Genomic DNA, 18,893 nt, shown 5'->3' with positions numbered 1-18,893 from the left:
GACAAAAAAGAGATTAAAACTACTCTTTAGGAAAATTAGGGAAAAAGAACAGATTCCATTCGGAATTATTTAAAAAGAAAACAGTTTGTTCTCTGCACATTTACAAATAAAGTCAGCAAGTTCTTGTAAATATATCACAGCATCTTACTGGAAACTATTCATAAATACTTCCATATCAAACTGAACAATCCCAAGAAATGACGCACAGAAAAAGAAGACTCTCCTTCCTCATGTCATAGAAATAAAAAAGTTGCTGGATAGTTGTCTAACCTAGTTTATGAAATACCCTCTGGACAAACATTTTTTTTAAAATCTCAAGAAAATGAAGAAAATATTCCCACTTCAAAAGAATATAAAGCCTTTTTATTTCTGGCTCTTCATAAACAAATAATTTAAAAGAATTGTGCCAACTGTTTTGTCTACAGTAAAGGCATTGCTCTATCTGAACAGCAGCTGTAGTACAGATGCTCCCACCTTATTCTCCCTATACAACAGTTAAGAAAAAGCACAGCCCTGACAGACACAGGAATAAAATATTTCAATTAAAGGCTAGTATTGTGATTTTAGTCGATTTAGAAGACACCTGGATTCTTGGATGCCAAGCATTTATCACAAAAATTATAAATACACTTTTCCCAATGAATACACATAAGTGGCATGTGAACTGCTGAGGCTAGAACTTCTAACCATTTAAGCACAGCTTCACAAGCAATCCTGCCATCTTTTTATTTCATTTGCATAGCTTTACATATATCTTTTCCTAGAAAAGCCCAATCCATTTTATATTTTCAGATGTTTTAGTAACATTTTTCCTTTAGGATGTGATCTAATTAAAAAAACATGGTTAGTTGAGTCACAAAAGTCAGTCTTGCCTACACAGTAAAAACCAGTATTGGGGGACCCACACAAGTTTTCCAGCTTAGCTTAAAAAAAATATAAAAAAATTAATAATTTGGCTTTGCTAGTATAGATGGAACTAAACCATGATTTAATTCTCCTTCATAGTATTCTGTACTACATTGTTGAGTGCTGAGCTGTAGCAAAATTTGGCCACAATGTTTGGAACAAAAAAATTGTATTTTTAAAATAATTTTTATCACATAGTTCAGATTTTACCAGAAAAATCCTGTAGCATAATTTTTTTGGAAGAAGAGAAGCCCTAGTATGAGACTGAATGGAAATTGTAAATTTGCCTCTCACCCCTTTTGGGTGAGAAAACGTTAGAGTGTAAGCTTGGGAGTAACAACATAGGAACAGCAGTTGAACAGTACCTTCAAAAACAGGCCAGTATCTACAGAGGTAAAGACTATCCATTAAGGAATATGTAAACACAGCTTTTCAGGAAAGTAAGAAGTCTGAAAAACAACATGACATAAGCCCTAGGTCCTACAAAAATTCAAATCATTATTCAGCAATGCTTTTGCTATAAAACCAATTCTCACAGATATTCCTGTTTTACTAGTTCCAAAGAGCCAGAAATAAGACAGCTTCATATTCTTTTGACATGGGAAGATTTTCTCTATCTTTCCCAGATTTATGAAAACTATAATGAAACTATTATTTTCTTCTCCTTGCCTAGCAGGCCACAGCTTTTAAATTCCTCAATTCTTGTGGGGACATTTAGGAAGGATACAAAGCTAATGATGGCCTCTGAGCTGAAAATTGACCAATGTATGAGAAGGTGGTTCAAGGCAGAGACATTATCTTCTCTGTAGTTGTACCTAAGTAGACAGTAATATCCTCACACATCCTAAGGTTTAGGGACCTTAATGGTGAGCATAATACATGCAGATTTAAACTGAAAACAGACCACAAACCCTTCTCCGGAAAGGAAGCTTTTGGCAGAAACTCTGCAAGGTTAGACTCTTGGACTTCCTTGAATCCTCTCCCTTTTTGCTCTTCTGTAGTTGTCCCCCCCTGCTTCTACAAAGAGGGGATGATTAAATTCTAAATGAGAAACTATATGCTTCAATATCTCTTAGCTGGTTTGGCAATATTAATGTTAAAAGCCACAATTTCAAGCTAGAAAAAGCGCATTAATGCCATAGCCTTGACCTCTTCTGGTTTTGGGCCAGTTCATATTAAAGAAGGACAGTGCATTTTTAAGGTAGCATACAGATTATTTATCTCTTTAAACTCCAGAAGCTTTACTGATGATGCCACTGTGACATAGACATGACAAGATCTGCAACTTAGATTATCTCAAATTAATTTCTGGAAAAAAAATGATGGTGCTACAGCACTGGGACATACCTGGAACCATTATTTTTTGTATATATATAGACAGAAACGTATCATAAACTCTTCAAAACTGATTTTAAGCACGTGGAAATGAAACACCTCACTATGCTCTTAAGTATAACACCAGACTGAAGAAATACAAACGTGAGATCAGGTAAATAAACAAGCCTAATGGAAGACAACAAAAGCAGAAGATACAAACACTGAATAAATAGCAAAGCTACTGAAAAAATGGCAGAATTAGAGATAAGCTCAGATTGTTGTTTCAATAAAGATAGGACAATCAGGATTACTAATACTGGCTAAAGCTTCATCCCTGAGCTAGGCAGCAAATTTACAATGAGGAGGCTCAGCCAGCTGCACCATCATCCTGCCTTGTAGTCCAGGCTCACTTATACTTAGGAACTCTTAGATACATTTGTCAAAGGAGATCAATGGAAGAATGTACCCATAATTTCCAAAATCTGTAAAAGTCTCTTGAGCCAGATTCAAAAAAAAGAAAGATGCCTGGGTAAAGTGATGAGATTTTAGTTGAAAATTGGCACCACATGTATGTGATTTTCTTTCCATCTCTGTAAGTCACTATGATATAATATTATGAACACGACAAGCTCCTACTGTGATAAATTTATGATTTAGCAACAACTGCAGGAGAAATGGAAAATATAAGCAAAAGGATTTCTTCATAGAATCCCTTCTGCCCCTACTGTGCATCACGGCAAACTGATTTTTTTTTTTCTGCATTAGCAGAAAAGGTGAATGAGTTAAGGCAAGGCATGCAGAAAAGGTGAATCAGTTAAGACAAGGCAGGTGGCAGGTTTAAGGTCCACGTGGTCACAATGGCTCCCACAGCCATGCCTGGGTATAGCTGTATAAAGGGAAGGATTCCTTCTCAACCTCCTGGGTCCCTTTGTCTGTCATGCTACTCAGCTCTCATTTCTTTCTAGAAGAATTTCTATAAACCCATTTTTTTCTTGGTTTAATGGCTGTCCTCACAGCTCCAACATTCTGCAAAGATTTAACTAGACAGTGTTCAATAGCTGTAGTGGATCTTAGAAGATTTGTGGCATGTCTCTGTTTTGGAGGAAGACAATGGGCTAGCAACGCTAGTGAAAGCAGAACTGGTATTCAGTTATAAAGATGACTACACTGTACTGTCTCATAGGTCAAGTGGGGCAAAGAGAAGAAAATATTTTCATGTGTTGAAAAAATTATGTTATTTTGTGTATGATCTTTCTGTGCTTCATAGTGATCTAATCAAAAGTATTCACAATAAAAGTCACAGGCAGTGGCTTACACCATGAACTCAGCTGGTAGAGCTTACACATACCTCTTCCATAATCCTTGCACAAGACTTCTTTCTGACTCTACTTTTAGAGGGGTTTGTGGGGTTTTTTAATACCTTCACTTATGACAAATATCCTGAGGCAAATCTTCTGAGGAAGCAGAACAGAGCAAACTGTAGGCTTTTCTTTAGTACCTCCAAGAATGATATATTTACTACTCTGTTTTTCATGACACCCTACTTCTGCACTGAATCCAGTATGTTTTCATACATATATCTACACAGAATCTCATCAGACCTGAAGATTCTACCTTAAAATTACATTCTCTTCCCAAAGACAACAGATTATCTCAGGCAATTTCATATTTTCAAATGCTAACCATGATGCACAAGAAGTACTTTGGAATGAAAATCTATCTTCTCAAATCAAAGCAGATGAACTTTTAAACAGCAAATAGATTCAACATTTTAAATTCTCAGATGACCAACTCCCTCTCTTTTTTTCTTAATTAAATGCTGACAGAAAAAAAAGGAAAGAAGCAGAAGGAAATTACTTATTTCCTAAAACAGGTGTCTCCCAGTTATTTCACCAGTCCACCTGGTTTAGTCCTTACTACTAGAAATGCTTGTACAGCCAAAAGGAAAGCTGACATTGTATAAAAATCAACCACGTAAGTAAAATAGTTAAGCTTTTAGAACTATTGTTGAATGACCTTTTTACACTTTTTACAATATATGAGGAAGTTCTATCTTATCACCACCTAGTCATCAATTTAAAACAAACAAACCAACCCCAAAAACCTAGTTCCCAAAGATCAGAACAAGTTGAAACTTAGCTATCATACATCTTAGGTATATCAGCATCTGGAAGATTTACTAATTCTAAGAGCTAAGGGAAAAAGAGAAAAAAAAAAGAAAAAAGAAAAAAGAAAAGAAAAAAGAGAAGAAAAAGAAGAGAGAAGGACACACTAGATTCGCATACAGACCAGAGGCAGATCTTCCCTAAATTTCAGATTACATACTGAGAAGAATACTGCCCTTGCTAGGCATAGAAAGGACTGGAAGAGATTCTGAGAGATCACCTAGTCTCCCCTCTCTTTTCCCAACACAGGATGAAACAGCAGCATTACACAAAAGTTTGTCCAGCCTATTCTCAAAACCCTTCTATTACATAGATTCCACAGCCTCCCTAAGGAACATATTCCAGTGCTTTGGCCTGTCTTATTATAAAGATATTCCTAATACCTAACCCACATTTCCCTTATTGCAATTCAAGTGTATTATCATCCTGCCTTACCAACAGCAAACTCTGACAAAACCTTATTCCTCTGTGAACCAATTTCTGACATACTTGAAGACTGCTATCGTGCATCTCCCTCAGACTCATTTTCTCCTGACCAAAACCATCTGAACTTTTTCAGTCTAAAAGGCCATATTTTGCAGACCTCCATTCTTTCTTGTTTTGGTTTTGATACCACTCACTCGGTCCTCATCTTTCTTCAAATATGCTGCCCAAAACTATACAATACTGCAGCTGAGGTCTGATCAGCATTGGGGAGAGCAGCAGAATTACTTAATATGGCTTACATGAAATGCTTTGGTTGGTATAACTTATTTTTCTCCCCCCAACAGTGCACTATTGATACTTCATACTCAGAACCTATTCTGCAGGCTAGGCCAAAGGGGCGCAGATCTCAAATCCCTTTCTCATCTGTTGATATGGATGTCATCCCAGTGAAGCAAATGTGGAACATTCCTTACATGACCTTAGCAGGACTGAACTCAGCCCTTACTCTGCTCTCAGCATGGGAGTAAAACTTTCTGCATTCAAACCTCCTACATTCAAACCTCGCCCATCTGAAAACCAGGCAGAATATGAGCCTTATTCTTTCTGTAACAGTCACAAACAGAAACAAGTCTGAAAACTACGTGGATTCAAAAACACAAGGCACAGCTGCTGGGTAATTTCATTTCTGGCTCCAATATACAATGCCTATCTTCACGTAGAGCAGTGCATCTTTGATCTTCCCAGAAATTTTGTTTTAGTGCACTTGCACACCTCACACCTGGTTGTCTTTTTACAAGCATTGGGAGAAATTAGACATAGCAATGAAATTAAAAATAAGATGACCCAGCTTTACATCATCGAAGATCCAATGCCTTCTCTGATGCTTAGGAGTACTCCCCACAGTTCTGCATGAGGTGAAGTGTATGTGTGCATACCCACCCACTCAAACATTTTGAACAAGAAAGCAACATTGTATGTCAAGTTGTACTTTATTTACCATGTCTAGACAGCTGCAGCTACTTATTGACACATAATTAATTCCAGCATTCCTTCTACTTTTTGCTATTTCTATAACTCCTTATTTTTGTTGCATTTGTATGATCTTACAGGTATTTCATTAATTAATACAGCTTAACCTTTGATATTTAGTCGCTTTTCAAGTACTCAGTTCTACTGCTGTTATACAAACCAATGGGGCTATTAAAAGAGCAAAACACGATCCAGCTACCTATTATGAGGGAAACTGAACAGCAGTCTCCACAACGTCTTTTTGTTGCCATTCTTACTGCCATCACAGCTATTATACCCACTTCTATATCTACCTATTTCTGACTCTAGCCATGTCAATACATCTTCACATCAACACTTCCTTCTTCTGTCTTGTTTAGATGCTCCTACCACAATCTTCTCCCTTCAGTCTGAAATAGACTTCTTGCTTCTATTGCACTCTGGTTTCTTTACCCTCTTTTTAAGCCCTGCTTGTTTCTTCAGCATCCTTGACAGAAAGGCAAAAAAAAATCATCCAGAAGAATCAATGTTTCCAAGGTAAGGAAGAAGGTATCTGGAAAAGTCTTTTTCCTTTCTGGTTATCACAAGGATACAATAATCTCTTCCTTGCTCCCTGCCACAGCAGAGAGAAGAGTGACTTCTGCTGGTTTCATCATCATGACCTGACCCCCCCGCCCTCCCCAAAATACAATTAAGTTTTTGTTATTTTCTAGGAGAGGTGAGCAACCCACTCTTCAGTTCTCAGTCTCAGTTTCAGATACGGATGAAGCAATTTACTACAGCAAAACTTGCCCCATGCAAGTAGTTGTCTTCATTAATTTTGGCAGATTCTGACAAACACTCTGCTATCTACAACACAAGCTTGTTGTGTTGTTTTTTTTTTATACGGATGGCTGTCACTTAAGTATCAAAGGAGCACATGCAGGCACAAGTAGAGAGATAGTTTTGAGAAACATTCATAATTATATTTATGTGCCCCCCGGGAGCCCCTGGCTGATAAATTCTCTTATTGACACAGCCTTTTTAGAGCAAGTCAGAGGAATTCACAGTAATTACAATAATATTTGTCCTGTGCAAGTGCTTAACATACAAATCACACAGATTTGAAATCTGGAATCTCTGTCAGCAGGTTTGATGAATCATCTTTTACCTTGTCTTTTTTACCACTACAAAACTTCTCTATAAGCAGTCCTCAAGCAACAAACATCCTATCTTTAACTACAGCCATTTTCCATGCTTTGGTAGTGAGAAATATAACTATCATTTCCCTTTACATAGTTTAGGATGTTCCAGAAAAATATACCCACCCAAATAAATTAATAGAGACTGCAATGTGGTTTGAGATGTCTGACAGAATGGCCTGAACTCTGATCAATTAAATTTATTGGGGGATAATTCTTTTAATCTGGTGTTTGTTTAAAAGGAATTACATGTAGACTAGATCCACAAATGGATACAATGCTAAAAAGCTTAAATTTTAGCCTTGGGTTATACCACTAATCATTCTGAGGTCTCTTGTACAAGGGATGAGAGAAGTTAATTGCATAGAGCAAGCAGCCTAACCAGCACACTGAACAGGAATGTGCCCAAGCCATTAAACAGGAAACGCTGCGGACATGACTGCTTAGTTCAAATCCTTTAGGGCTCACACACATTTCTTTGAGGAACTGGGCAACTCTTCACTACAGCTGTGTTCCAAACCCCATCATGACTATGCTATAGCACTCCTTTGGGAGCTTAATCCTGCAGGAGAGTATAACAAGGCTTAGCTGACTGCACTTTTAAGGCTAGGCGGGCAGATGAGTGCTTCAGCTCCAGGTCTAGGTGGGAGTTAAGCAAAATATTAGCACCCAGATGGCCAGTCATCTTCAAAGCAAAGCTCTTCTCCTGAAACAGAACTTCAAGCTCTTCCAGAGTCTCATGCTTGAAAGTTCACATTCCTGCTTCAGGTTTGGGGCTGGAGACAACTCCAGCTGTAAGAAACCCATCACAGGACTCAGGTCCACAAACTGGTTTTAACTCGCATTCCAGTTATTCAGGTTTTCAGGTACCTAAAGTGTATCCGAACCCAAAAGGCTTTCACTTGAGGGATAAGGGAACAAAAGTCAAAAAGCCACATTTAGACACACACAGTTTTCTTTACATCTAGAACAGAAAGCCATTCTACACAACACCCAGCTGCAATGAAGTAGCAATGACTTCACAGCCCACCACAAGCAATTTTCTGCTGATGGAGACTACTGCAGGTACTACTGCAGGAATTGCATGCTCAGATAGTGAAGTCAGCATCTTTACACACAAACTTACAGCCATACAGGAGCTCAGGTGGGCACAGACAAACATACATTACTGTCATTGACACTTTAGTATTACCAGCTAAATGCAGCCACTACTGTCCACTTTATCAACAGGACTCTTACAGGAAGGTCTGAATTAGGCCTTTATATGCTGGGAATGAGACTGATTCCCTCCTGACCTCACTCATCTAAAGTTATGCCTCTTGGCTAAGGTAATTATCCAGGCTCCTTTCATAATCAAGACAACAGACTTTACCCTGCTCTGTGATAGTATTACAAGTCTTACGTTGGAAGAGTGTTATTTCTTTAGAAAACAAATTCTTGAGATAGACACAAGTGTCCCCCTCCCAGGGTACGTGACTCCCTTAAATGAGAAACCAAGTCTTAGGTGCAACATTCTAAAAGCGTTTACCATTTCCAGGAAGAATAGTGAATAAAAATTAAATTAATATTACCTCACTAAGTCTATTCACTTAACATTCCATTTCCTGAAAGGAAGCAACCGAAAAGCACTAAGGAAGTCAACAAACTGTAAACAGTGACAAAGGACAGAACGTCATGGAATTAAGTTATAAATGAACATAGCCCTCTCCACATGCTGAATCACCATTAAAAAAATCACTCTCAGCGCTGCATGAAGCCAAGATCTTTTTTCTTTTAATTTTCTGAAGGGGGAAAAAATGACGACAGAAATAAGGGTATCACTGATTCTGAAGTCTCAGTTACACTGGGTATGAAAGGACCTTCTTCTTGCAGTACTTTTTTTGTCAACATTTGTTCATTCCTTCTGGCATGGGCAACGGCACTGACATCCGAGAAGAACACTTTCACATCTGAGTAAAACCAGACTTAGCTACTTGCAACAGTCAGAACCAATTCTTGGTATCCAAACTGGTATCACAGCAACTCTGAAGTTAGCCTGGCTAAGGAACTTTTAATGTTTAATTGTGTGTGTTCAATCAGACTCTATATCCAGATGAATTACAATTTTTCAAACACGTCATAGAGGTTTTCCCCTACAGAATTTTCTGGAAAGCCTCTTCTCTTTTTCCTCTTGAGAAATCTTTGGGTTTGGAGCCAATTGTCTTTCATCACAGCAGTTGAGATGCATTTGTCTCAGTCTATGTATTCCCCTAACTATAACACGTTTTGAACTGATTTTAATTCCGTTTGCCAGATCACCAATCTGGTTTTTTCCAACATTTTTCTCCACACTGCTGTTTATCAGTCTTGGCCTCCATATTTTAAAGTTGAGAGATGATCATTCATTTTTGGGTGAATACAACATTTAAATTAGTTCCTATAAAAGCACCAGCAGCCTTTGCCTGTCACGCAGACATTCAATTATTGGTGAGCTCAGGGCCATAAAATCTTTTCAGAGTCCAGAGAGAAAAATACAATACTTTTTTTGGGGTGCTGATTTACTGGCCTCCTCAGTTGTGAACCTTTATGGGTACACAAACAATTGCAAAGGCAGCTCAGAAAGAGTATTGTTAAAATGCCTGCAGCTATAGTATATCAAAAGAAGCAGTTTGTATTTATACAGAGTTGTTCTGTCTCCAAGGATTTCAAAGAACGCCATAGTCTTTTATAATCGCTAAATAAACTATGTTCATTTGCTAAACTTGGTTTTGTTTGTTGTTGGTTTTTTTACCAGAATTTTTCACTCTACTTTTTAAAGAAAAAGCAAAGTAAATGTGCAGCTTGATTTGATAGAGTTAACTGCATTAGCGTGAATCTAGTTAAGCCACTTAATTTATATTTGGAGTTTATCCTCTTGTTTTCAAGTCCCGCTGGAATCAAATACAAACTTTAAATGGCTGTGATGAACTGTCATGCTTTTCAATAGCAGTGTGGGTAATGCTCTTAAGTCAGAGAGAGGAACAGGATGCTTTACTAACGTTGTTTGGGTTTTGTAATCAAAAAAGCCACACTGTTGCTTGACCCTGATGCTGACTGCACCAAAATTTTTTCTTAGATGTTTTAGAATGTCTCTGAAAAATCCCCCTCATCTCTTGAAGGGGAGCAAAGGCTTTGAACACACATGCAAGTGTTTTGCATTTGAGAAAACAAAACAAAAAAGTCCCTGACATTTATACACTTACCCCATTCCCTTATTTGTGTTTGATTATGTACAACCTCAGAGGCAAAGCATGAATGTCAGATCCTATGAAGTGACTGAAGCAAATTTGTCTCTACATTTCCTCCAAATAGACTGTGTTGTGATTTTTCAGTTATTTCTGCTTGTTAGTCTTCTGTTCATTCTCTTTTTTACCCAACTCATTCTGCTGCCTATGCCTTGTTTAATCAGAGCATAGCCTTAACATCCCTCCCTTAGTTCCAAATTTCCCATAACTCCTATTTAGAAAAGCTCCCAGTATTCAGCTCTAAAATCCATACATACGTATGTAGGCAGAAGTTACAAAGAACAAAACACAATGCTCTAGTTAAGACAAGCCAGTGAGAGAATTATTTTGCTGTTTATGCAGAGCAGTTCTACAAACAAATACCAAAAAGGGTGGAAATAATATCTGACCCACTGAAGACCTGAGGGAGCTTTTCCCCTGAAATCAACAGACACTGAATTGTGGTAGAATGTCAAATCATACAGATGCATTTACATGGAACATGTGTCATATCTCTGTATGCTTTTTTTTTTTTAAACAGTAAAACATATATGTATTTTACAGCTGTTTACCCATACTTACTGATGGGGAAATACTATTATTATGATGTAAGCGTCATGTAGTGAAGTCAGAATGGTGCAATTTCACAAAAAGAGTTTAAATTGGAATTTCAAAGCAACACCTGTTTTTGCTTAAATCAACCTATGAAGTCATCAGTGAAACCAGCATGTGTAAATTATGTATGAGCTTAAAAAAGAGCTTCTCTAAGTTATCAGTGTATTATGCTTCCAATAGCAGGAAAGCTATTGTTATGCCAAAATTGTAAGAGTGTTCTGCACATCACAGTTCTAAGTGGCGAGACATTTTCTTCCACGTTAATCTTATTTCATGTATATAAACACACATAATATTGTTGTTAAATATGAGACAATATAATGTGTCAATAATTAGAACAGTTACATGACTTTTGTGATTGTTTCAGCTTCATCTTTACACAAGGATTTAAGTGCTGCCCACAGAACCATGTGCAGGTTCTAGAAGTCTAATACCCATATGCACATACGTGTCTGACTTCAAGCCACAACACACACAACTATGCCATAGTCAGGTTCTGCAAGCCTGTATTCACTAACCATTATGTAACCTATACTCCTTAAAATTGAGGTATGGTTTCATTTTCTACCTAAAATAGACAGGAGACAAGTCTCCTTAATGCATTTTATAAGGAATTTTGGTAAAGACCAAAACCACCTTATCTACCTAAAAGAAAGGAAAAAAGTCTTCTATGCCATTTAATTGTATAAACTTAACACGTAACTTCAATTGCAGAATTCACATACGGTTTGTATTGTCTTCCTAAATAAAGAGATTAGACTCATTTTCCTCCTTAAACATAGATTTATCCTTGGGATAAAGCATGTGTTTATATAACAAAATTATTTACTCCACACAATGCCCTTCCAGCTGTAGGTAAGACACTCTCTACCTAGAGTTTTCGTTTTGCTTTTAGCGCAATTTCTGGTTGCCCTCAGCTGCTAATTAATTTATTTTCACAACATGCCTCTAAGACAGGGAAGTGGTGGCATCATCATTGTACACATGAGGAATTGTAGCCTGGTGAGGGGTACGCAAAAGTGCTCTACGCAGGCAGGCAACACAAACTCCAACACCACCAGACAACTGATTCCAGAAGCAGAAATTCCACTTTTATCTTCTCAATGGGCAAAATGCACAATGCCACTAAAAACTAGCCCTCAACCATCTCAGGCTAGAAAATAAGGCATATTTTTAAACGCATTTTCTGAAGAACCATTTAACACCAGAATTGGATATAGTGAATCAGAACTTCCTAGCCTCTTACTGCTGTAATAAGCAATTCTCACAATAACTGTGTTGAAAGGAATTCCAGAAAGCACATGCTCAGTTTAGCATTTGCTTATTATCATATATTTATACACTTTAGACCAATAGAAACAGCACAGAATTCCATTAACTAGTTTTCTTCAGCATTATATTTATAAAGCCAGGGAGATCAGCACTCGTATTTAGAGGATCCATGCTCAGCTCACGCTGACTAGTGGTTACTATTTAACAGTGCCATTAAAAGACTGGTGGACAATGTCTGAGGTAGATGTACCTGAATTACTGAAAGTATCATCTTCCTACTGTTTTGTAGATTACTAGGTTGCAAACAGAATTTTACAGTTGAAATTTCTGTGCTGATGCCGTTGCTACTGTTAGACTCTTAGAGGATTTTTAACCTTGAGGTTTCAAATATTCAGGCAGATTATAGGTCAAGTGTGCCTATATGTACTTTTAAGAAAGCAATGCATCCCTTGACAATTACTCAGGGCAAGCTTATATAAGACAGACTATTTGGCTGGCCTCACCTACATGTTAAAGTATTTTTGATGTTTACATTACAAATGTTGAGATCCACATAACCTCATCCTTTTCAGTTATTCTTTGCTGATCATATCAATTTCACTGCAAGCTTATTTTCATCACTACACATTCAATCTTCCTACTGGTGCTAAACCATATTTATACTCTCTCTGCAGCTGTCAGTCTATCCAACATGAGCTATTTTCATTTGCTTGAGAAGGCTCTGAATTTCCAAAGCCTTATCCTTAAGTATTTGCTAATTCTGCACACAGATATCTGAAGATTAATTTGCAGTAGCTTAAATATACCAGCGTACTGATTAAATAGAATCAGATAGATGCTTCACAATGAAATAACTTCATCAACAGATTATTTAGAAGGATGCAAACAGAATAGCATTTCAGCTCTAAAGACAAGCACTTCAAAATTATACAATGCCTTATTTATGGGTCCTGATTTTTCTCTTTCTGTACTGAATGTGATATGAGCCCTTTGAAAAAAGCAATATATGGTCATATAAAACTGTATTACAATACTAGTCATAAGGAGACAGAATTAATTATGGAGTAAACCTGTGACCATTCTGAAAATTTGAATGAGTCACATGAACTCAAAAAATGTTTAATTCGACTTCATCAGAAGTTGCAATCACTGACTCCCTACTCACAAATGTAGAAGTGGAGGCAAAACAGGTAAAGTGATCTTTTTTAGATTGCTCAAAAGTCCAGTATTCAACTGAGTCCAGAAATTTCAACACCATACAAAAAGCCTCACACTTAGTTCTGCATTTTATCTCTGAGGCAACACTTAAGTCACAGCAGATCTTATCAGGGCACAAAAACTATTTGTCCTTTGGGTGTTTTGGGAATCATAGGCTTTCCAATAAGGGTAGAATGTTTTACTAGTGTACTGCTCACTGAGGGGCTGCTTAGAATTTGATAACAAAGACTATGTTTTCAGGTCCTGGGTTTCCTTCTCCTAGTCATGTCCCTCAGAGTAGTGTAATTAACAGAGGAGCTCCAACAAGCTAGAAAGAGCTAGAAGCACTGGCTCCTTTGTCTTAGAGTATGCTACGAAAGGAGAAAGAAAAAAAAAACCCTCACACAAACCATTCATTTATTGGCAGCTTGGTACTTGCAGGCAACATTGAGTGTATCTAAGGTAGACTAACTCAAACAGCCTGAAAGAAGGGGGTAAAAGTGAAGATTTTTTTGGCCACAATCCAACCAGTCACTCCAAGTACTGGCAGAACTATACAACCTGGCATTTTTATACTCTTTGTCAGAGGAGAGGGACACAATCCAATCCCTGTGGTCAATATCATCTCATTTGAAGGAAAATTACAGCTGACTGGAAGAAAAGTAATGGTATCTTATTTGCAAAAGGGACTATTGGTTGATGTTACCAATGCGATTAAGTATCTTTTTGAAAATTCTAAGAAAGGGATGTAGTGTTTTGCAAGTAGCACACTTCACCACTCTGAAAGTGTTAATCGAAAAGCCTTCCAGCTGTCCCCTGTTTTTCCCATTAAGGCCAAGATTCTAATTAACCATTGATGAACTTACACTTGAGGAAAAGGAAGCAGGGGGTTGCATTTAAGTATAAATGGACAGATCATAAAAGATGTGCAATGCAGAAATGCAAAGATACTCACACAAAGAAACCATATTTACAGATTTAGAAGGAAAGGCTTCCTCAGAAGAACATATTTCTTTGTGCTACAGCAGAGGAAGCAAGTCAGGAGACCACAAGTACCCTTAGGTCTCCGTGTTAATCAGTCAGTTATTTAACTGCAGGAACTTTTCTCCAAATCAAACTAGCAGACGCTCTGTAATACCTAACCCATAATTCATGAAACTTTTCATCTTTTAAGCCAAAACTTGTCCTCATGCTCCCCACACAATGGAGCATGAGCCAAGGCCACAAGCTGGGCACCTACACAATCCTTTTTGTTTTATAAGTATGAAGCAGAAACTCTCATGCAGCCTCCATACTGTGCAGAAGTTCATAAACACATAATAAATTAAATATAGAGAAAAATAGTCACCAATGTGACCACAGTCCTGGACCTCAGCTTTACAAGAAGCGTATCCATCATACTGAAGTAGAGGGAAGCATCTATAGTTCCTGACTACACTCATGGTTATGCCTACTCTAGCAAGTGCTCACAAAGCACCTTTTATCTGAAGGAACATCCTGATTTTCAGCTGGGATACAGTTAATTTTCACTAGAAGCTGGGAGGGCACACAGCCAGAACAGCTGACCCAAACTAGTCAAAGGGGTATTCCATACCATGAGATCATGCTCAGTTTATAAGGGGGGGAGCTGGCCAGGGAGAAGTCACAGCTCAGAGACTCGCTGGGCATGGGGTTGGGCAGTGAGCAAATTGCATTGTGTATAAGCCATTTTGTATACTGTAAGTAAGGAAAAACTATCATCTAGAAATAGCATTATGAGATTCCAGCAGTGAATCAGGTTCAATTTTTTTATTCATCCATATTCATTGCCTCTCAACAGGATGCAGAATGTTGGAGCATTTGCTAATCTAAGAATTATCTCATGTTTAAGTATTTTTAACCTTTTTCTGTCTTGAAATGTTACTGCAATTCAGGTGAACAAAAGAAATTGTCAAGATCTTTAAAAAAAGGGGGGGTGTCTTTTTTGGAGGCGGGGAAAGAAAGGAGTACACTTTTTGCAGTTCTACTCACATTGAAAAGGGGATGCAAGTTGATCCTGGCCCAGTCTCAGTGGTAATGAGCCCTCGGTGGACTGTTCTCCTGAAACCACTTTTTTTACTGGATAATATTTGGGTTTGATTACATATTCCTGTGTTTGGCCATGAAGATTCATCATCAGTGTCTGAGACGAAAGGGGTATCATCCTGTTTTAGGGGGAAAAAATAAAGACAGAAGAGACAGAATGATGTAAGAATTAATAAATTAGACTTAGAAACTACTGGTAAAAAATTAAAGACAAATTCATCTGTACTCCAAGTTCTCAAAATACACTTTGGGAAACTTACTAACTTCCAATTAAGCACCTGATTTTCCATGCATTTAGCATTCTCATTGTCTTGTCAGCTCAGACACTTAACAAAGACTACAGAGATTATATCAATTCCTTTTCAAAATAGCAAGAGAAATATCACAGACAGGTCAGAAAACAGGGAGGAGTGGGAAAAAGTCCTCCTCAAAATCATGAATTGGAGCTCAACTTTGTTAGCATACAGAGCTTTCCAGACTGGTCAGAGAAGCAGCGGTGCATTTAAACCTCTCTCCATTTCTTACAACTGTCATTTCACACCAGATATGTTAAGTAAAACTTAAGTCCAGCTGACTTCCCCCTCTCTGTTTCCAGAAACCCTGTTCCCTTCCCCACCCTACTCCTTTAGCCATAGAGCAGAGCACTGCTCCTCTTCCCCTTTTTCAACCTGTCTCCCATCTCATCAGGTCTGTCTCCGTTTCCCAGTTCCACATTACTTTCACCATCCACTTTCTCTTTGCCTGCACTACTGAACATCTGACAAATGTCCCACAACAACATGGCTTCCTTTAACAGCAAAACTATTTCCTCTTCCTGTTCAAAAAGATGATTCCTTCAAGCTCACTGTCTGTCAAGTGCCAATCCCAGTTCCTTACTTGTATTGTGAGATTCCTCCCTAAGACTTCAGCTTCTCATTGCACAAGACCTTGCCAACTTTCAATAGAAATTCCCTTCTCTCCCTCTCAAAAATCATTGTTGTTTAGCCACCATCAGTATAGGAACCATTTCTTTACTAACAGAAAAACTGGCCTTCACTCTTCCACAGCGCTACCCAGCAATAAACAAGCAAGCTAGCAAATTGCACAGCTGTTAGCCACATGCAATGAATCTGCAAGCCGCTTTGGGGCCCTGGGCTGCAGAGTTCCACTGCCTAGCAAGTAATAGCACACCTTCAAGTAATAAACCTACTAATAGCAAGCCTTCAGGAAGCTGTAGGTGGTGTAGATCACACTATAGAGAACACTGTTCTCAGAGTAGTATCAACTAATAACAGTGGCTACTAGGACTGCATCGTCCTGTGTTCAAATGAAGGCATAAAGAGTGGGATACTGTAAGCCTCCCTCACTTTCTTCTGAACTAAGGCTCTGTAATAAGTTCAGCCTGCAAAAATGGAAAAATGGGAAAGTCATGAGATTTGAAACAATCATCCCTCAAAGAGACACAGTTCTACAGGGTAAATAACTGTCCTCTGAGAATAAGGCATGGGCCCTATGTCACAAAGGACAGCTGAGCAGCACTTCCCCACAGTGGTGGGACTGAAGAGTTTCAGCTGAGAAGTTGGATGATTATTGCATTGTTTTCCAACACATGGAGCCTGAGCCAGCCCCTATCTCCAAAGCAATGCTTGTTTCCTTAGTCATGTTATTCGAGGATGCTTAGTAACTGCTGTAGCCAATGGATTTGTGGTCAGAACAGACAAGGGAGTTTTGTCCTACACAGATGCTCTTGTTTACTTGGATCAGTTTGTGACAAAGTGCATTCATTAACAGAGACATTCTATGACTCTTGCATACAACAGAAACATAACTCCTCAGACTATCTCCAAGTCAAATTTTTCTAACACAGTGCTTACACAGTCTCATTATACTCAGTAAAAGTCCCTTTCCCAAATTAAGAGAGAAGACCATACTTTCCGTGTTGTCTTTAGGTTTCCTACCAGCAGATTAAAGAGCAATTTCAGCAACACTGGAGGTCAGGCTCAGAATTCACCACATTCTGATAAGAAGTATCACCAGGAAGACCTCAGCCTGCGATAAAGCTGAAGTTGCTGCCTTCAGTACTGCTTACATATGAATTTCATTTCTTTGAAGAGTCACAAAAACCCTTCCTGCACAGCCTGCTTTTTCCTACAGATCTCATTTGATGCCTATGGACAAGGACATCCATTTCTGTACCTGGACAGAGAGTCTATACCGAATTCTTCCCATGTGATGTGTAAGCAGGCCGTGACAGATGTCAAAATACTGCACAAGCTGATACTACTGCAAGCTATTAGGAGTTAAATATATTTAAGTTTAATGGTGTTATCTTCTTTGACTGGAGACAGACAGATGCTGCCATTTAAGTGCCTCTTTTCTGTTAAGGTTATAACATGTTGTAAAGCATTACCTTTTATATTGCCACATAACCATCCACATTGTAGCCCAATCCTGTCAATCTACAATAGAGTCCATCATAACACTTGAAATTAATTTTTTTAAAAAAACAAACACATTAAAAAAACCCAACACCACACCACACCGAAGACAGGAATGCCATATATCGGAGACTGAAAGTTTTACCACCAGAATTTATAAAAGCTGCCTCTTCCTTCTGAGGTATTGTAATTTTCTTCCTTAATTTAGCTTGCATTAAGTAGTGATGTTAATTATTGTTAATGCAATATAAAAGTAAGCTTTATTTTGCAAGAGAGTGGTTTACTCAGTAGTACAGGGAAAGCTGTAATCTTTAGTCTAGAAACTCCAGTTCTTTAGAAGGAAACACCTTCACCTGATGTGTGAGTTGTTCATCTTAGTTTCAAAACAGAGTAAAGCCCCTAAATCCCCTATTCTTGTATCAAGGTACATGCTTACAATAGTTGCAAGAAACCAAAGTTAAGGGCTGTCTAGATCCTTTCTCTTGCACGTTTACCCTCAGTTTTGATGACCTTGGTGTATAACTACAAAAGATCTTAAGTATAGGTACGCATAAATACTCCGAATGTTTAAAAGTTGCCCAGTATTTCGCATCCACTGCTAGTGTGAATGTGAGCTGACAGCAGGTTTTTGCCAGCCATCCAACCAGCTCAACTGGTCTTGCTCACAAAAGGTGCAGTTCCAGTAGGAGCTGATATGGTCAAATATCAAAGCATTTATGAGATCCCTCTGATCTGACTGTTCTTTTGATACTCAAATTCTTCTCAACATGGCCAAGTTTTTAAAGATGTTAGTTCATAATCAAAAGGATATTGCATAGCTAACTGAGATGCTGCATCTTCCACCAGAATCAAGGATATTACTGTAACTACATCATGGGAGCTGTATGAGACCAGTCACATAGCTCTGCTATCATCGGCTTAGGTATAGACACTGATGAAGGACCCAGATTTTCTTCTTCCTAGACCAGCACACAGGGGGTCCTTCAGTGCTGCAGGAATCATAGAATCATTTTGGTTGGAAAAGACCCTTAAGATCAAGTCCAACTGTTAACCTAGCACTGCCAACTCCACCACTAAACCATG

General features: G+C 38.2%; 1 protein-coding gene across 5 annotated transcripts in view; it reads right to left on the bottom strand.

Moving 5' to 3' along the window:
- The window catches only part of LTBP1 (latent transforming growth factor beta binding protein 1), a 204,155-nt gene that overhangs the window by 134,003 nt on the left and 51,259 nt on the right, over nucleotides 1-18,893 (bottom strand). For all 5 annotated transcript variants that reach the window (XM_054819834.1, XM_054819836.1, XM_054819837.1 and 2 more), the window contains exon 4: nucleotides 15,340-15,512. In XM_054819834.1, coding sequence (XP_054675809.1) covers nucleotides 15,340-15,512 — 173 coding nt within the window. The remainder of the gene's footprint in view (nucleotides 1-15,339; nucleotides 15,513-18,893) is intronic.

Source organism: Grus americana, chromosome 3, assembly GCF_028858705.1.
Source record: "Grus americana isolate bGruAme1 chromosome 3, bGruAme1.mat, whole genome shotgun sequence".
NCBI lineage: Eukaryota > Metazoa > Chordata > Aves > Gruiformes > Gruidae > Grus > Grus americana.
Note: the sequence above shows the minus strand (reverse complement) of the source record. Positions and strands in the feature narration are given on the sequence as shown.